Source organism: Pteropus vampyrus, unplaced genomic scaffold (genome assembly GCF_000151845.1).
Source record: "Pteropus vampyrus isolate Shadow unplaced genomic scaffold, Pvam_2.0 Scaffold36, whole genome shotgun sequence".
In the NCBI taxonomy this organism is placed as follows: Eukaryota; Metazoa; Chordata; class Mammalia; order Chiroptera; family Pteropodidae; genus Pteropus; species Pteropus vampyrus.
In genome coordinates, this window is record NW_011888817.1 from 11,158,824 (window position 1) to 11,161,422 (window position 2,599).

General features: G+C 58.6%; 1 protein-coding gene across 1 annotated transcript; it reads left to right on the forward strand.

Annotated features, from left to right (window-relative positions):
- Positions 1-285: 285 nt before the first annotated feature.
- Positions 286-2,596, forward strand: GJA4 (gap junction protein alpha 4). The gene is made up of 2 exons (XM_011357923.1): positions 286-359; positions 1,455-2,596. The coding sequence occupies exon 2, from the start codon at positions 1,472-1,474 to the stop codon at positions 2,468-2,470; it is 999 nt and encodes a 332-aa protein (XP_011356225.1). The 5' UTR covers positions 286-359; positions 1,455-1,471; the 3' UTR covers positions 2,471-2,596.
- The last annotated feature ends 3 nt before the right edge of the window (positions 2,597-2,599 follow it).

The window sequence follows — 2,599 nt, forward strand, 5'->3', positions numbered from 1 at the left end:
CCTTTCAAATCCACCGCCCTGAAAAACTTCATCTTGGAGAACTGTTCGATCTCCAAAGAAACGGGGCTAGGAGAGTTTACCACCTGGATGGAATATCAGTGGAGGAGGAGCGAACCCCCCTTCACCCCCTAACCCTGAAAGCCACCTCCCAGGCCCCATCCTTGAGAGTCGCTTGAAGGGAGTCGCCAGCTCTGAAAAGCTCCCCGCTGCCCTCCCGCGGGTTTCCTGCCCCCGCCCCGCCCCGTCGTGCTATTTAAAGCTTCCCACCAGGCGCGGTCGAGCAGGGCTCCCGCGAGCACCACTCGGGCCAACGCAGTCGTGCGTCCCCACCGCCACCTGGGCCGCCTGGCAGGCAGGCGGTGAGTTGTGCTTGGGAGTGGCAGGTGGGGGGAGGGGAAGGCGCCACCTGTCAGGGGCTGAGGGTTGCTGCGGGAAGGAGTGGGGCGGACAGGGGGTGAACCACCGCATGGGCACTCAGCCAGCCTGCCTGTGGCCAGGTTCTGCGCTAAGCCAGGTTCCTATCTTCTTTCATTGTGTCCTTACAACCCCAGAAGGCAGAAATATTATTTCTGTTTTACACGAGAGGAGATCGAGGTGCTGAGAAGTCATCACTTAATTTAAGCAACGTCCCAGTTTGTATAAGGGACCAGGATTGGAACCCAGGTCTGGTTCCAGAGCAGGGCTCCAAACTGCTTTGCTCCCCTTCCCTTCCCTTCCGGCCCCCGACTCCCGCTGCCCCCAAGTTGCTCTGGGAACGTTAGCCTGTGCCTCCACCCTGCTATGACAATTCAAGAGTCCAGAATTTAGCAACAACAGCTTAGGGGATGTGTGGGAGCAGGGCAGGAGGGATGGAAAAATGGGACAGGATCAAGCATCCATATTTAAGTTGCAGGGGTCATTATTGCTGGCAGGTGGAGCTAATGCAAGGTGCTGCCTTTAAGGTCTAACACGCCTCCTACCACAAGCTCAAAGGTCAGAGTAAGATGAGGAGGGGAGCAGGGACTGAGGGCTTTGGGCCCCCTGGGAAGCAGAAGATAGCACCACCACTCCCCTTTGTCGGGACAGCCTGTCCTAGGCAGAAAGGAGGAGGGGCATATCAGGGCTTTGTGACCTTGGATAAATTCTCTGTTCCCGTAGGCTCAGGAGCCTCAACTTGATCCAGATCTTTTGGGACTGTGGTCATCCTGGGACTCCAGCCGGGAACAATAGGGACACAGATATGTAACTAGACAGGACCCTAGTTGTACCCTTGTCAGAGCTTAGCAGCCATCGTCCAGAGATCTGCTTTCAGTCCTGACAACCCTACTGGGTGTGAGCCCTCAGGCCAATCCCTTCCCTTCCTTGAGCCTCAGTTTCTCTGTAGGTAAATAGGTTGTGGCTGACCTCCCTGTAGGCTTGTTGCTAGGACAGCCGAGAAGGATGCCATGCTGATAGTTTCCTCTCTCTCCCTGCAGACGGAGGCCCAGGAGCCATGGGCGACTGGGGCTTCCTTGAGAAGCTGCTAGACCAGGTCCAGGAGCACTCGACTGTGGTGGGCAAGATCTGGCTGACAGTGCTCTTCATCTTCCGAATCCTCATCCTGGGCCTGGCCGGTGAGTCGGTGTGGGGCGATGAGCAGTCGGACTTCCAGTGTAATACAGCCCAGCCAGGCTGTACCAATGTCTGCTACGACCAGGCCTTCCCCATCTCCCACGTCCGCTACTGGGTGCTGCAGTTCCTCTTCGTCAGCACTCCCACCCTGATCTACCTGGGCCACGTCATTTACCTGTCTCGGCGTGAGGAGCGGCTGCGGCAGAAGGAGGGGGAGCTTCGGGCACTGCCGCACAAGGACCCACAAGTGGACCGGGCGTTGGCAGCCATAGAGCGTCAGATGGCCAAGATCTCAGTGGCAGAAGATGGTCGCATGCGAATCCGTGGGGCACTGATGGGCACCTATGTGGCCAGCGTGATCTGCAAGAGCATGCTAGAGGCAGGCTTCCTGTATGGCCAGTGGCGTCTCTATGGCTGGACCATGAAGCCTGTGTTTGTGTGCCATCGACTACCCTGCCCCCACCTCGTGGACTGCTACGTCTCACGCCCCACGGAGAAGACTATCTTTATCATCTTCATGCAGGTGGTCGGACTCATTTCCCTGCTCCTCAACCTGCTGGAGCTGGTGCACCTGCTGTCCCGCTACCTCATCCGGGGGCTAAGAGCCCGGCAGGGCCAGGATGCGCCCCCAGCCCAGGACACCACCTCAGAACCCTACGCTGACCAGGTCTTCTACCTCCCCATAGGCAAAGAGCCCTCCTCCGAGCCATGCCCCACCTACAGTGGGCTCTCATCCAGTGAGCAAAACTGGGCCAACCTCACTACGGAGGAGAGGCTGGCTTCTTCCAGGCCCCCCCTCTTCCCGGGCCTGTCCCCCCAGAGTAGCCGGAAGTCCCCCAGTAGCTCCACCTGCTCTGCTCCCAAGAAGCAGTATTTGTAGGGGCCTGGGGCTTAGGTCACCCAACAGTGGGGCCTGGCAAGTCCGGCTGCCTTGGGTGCCCTTTCTTTTAAGGATATGCAGAGATGACTGGGGCAGGGGAGTGGGTGGGTGTTTGCTGGCCAGAGGGCC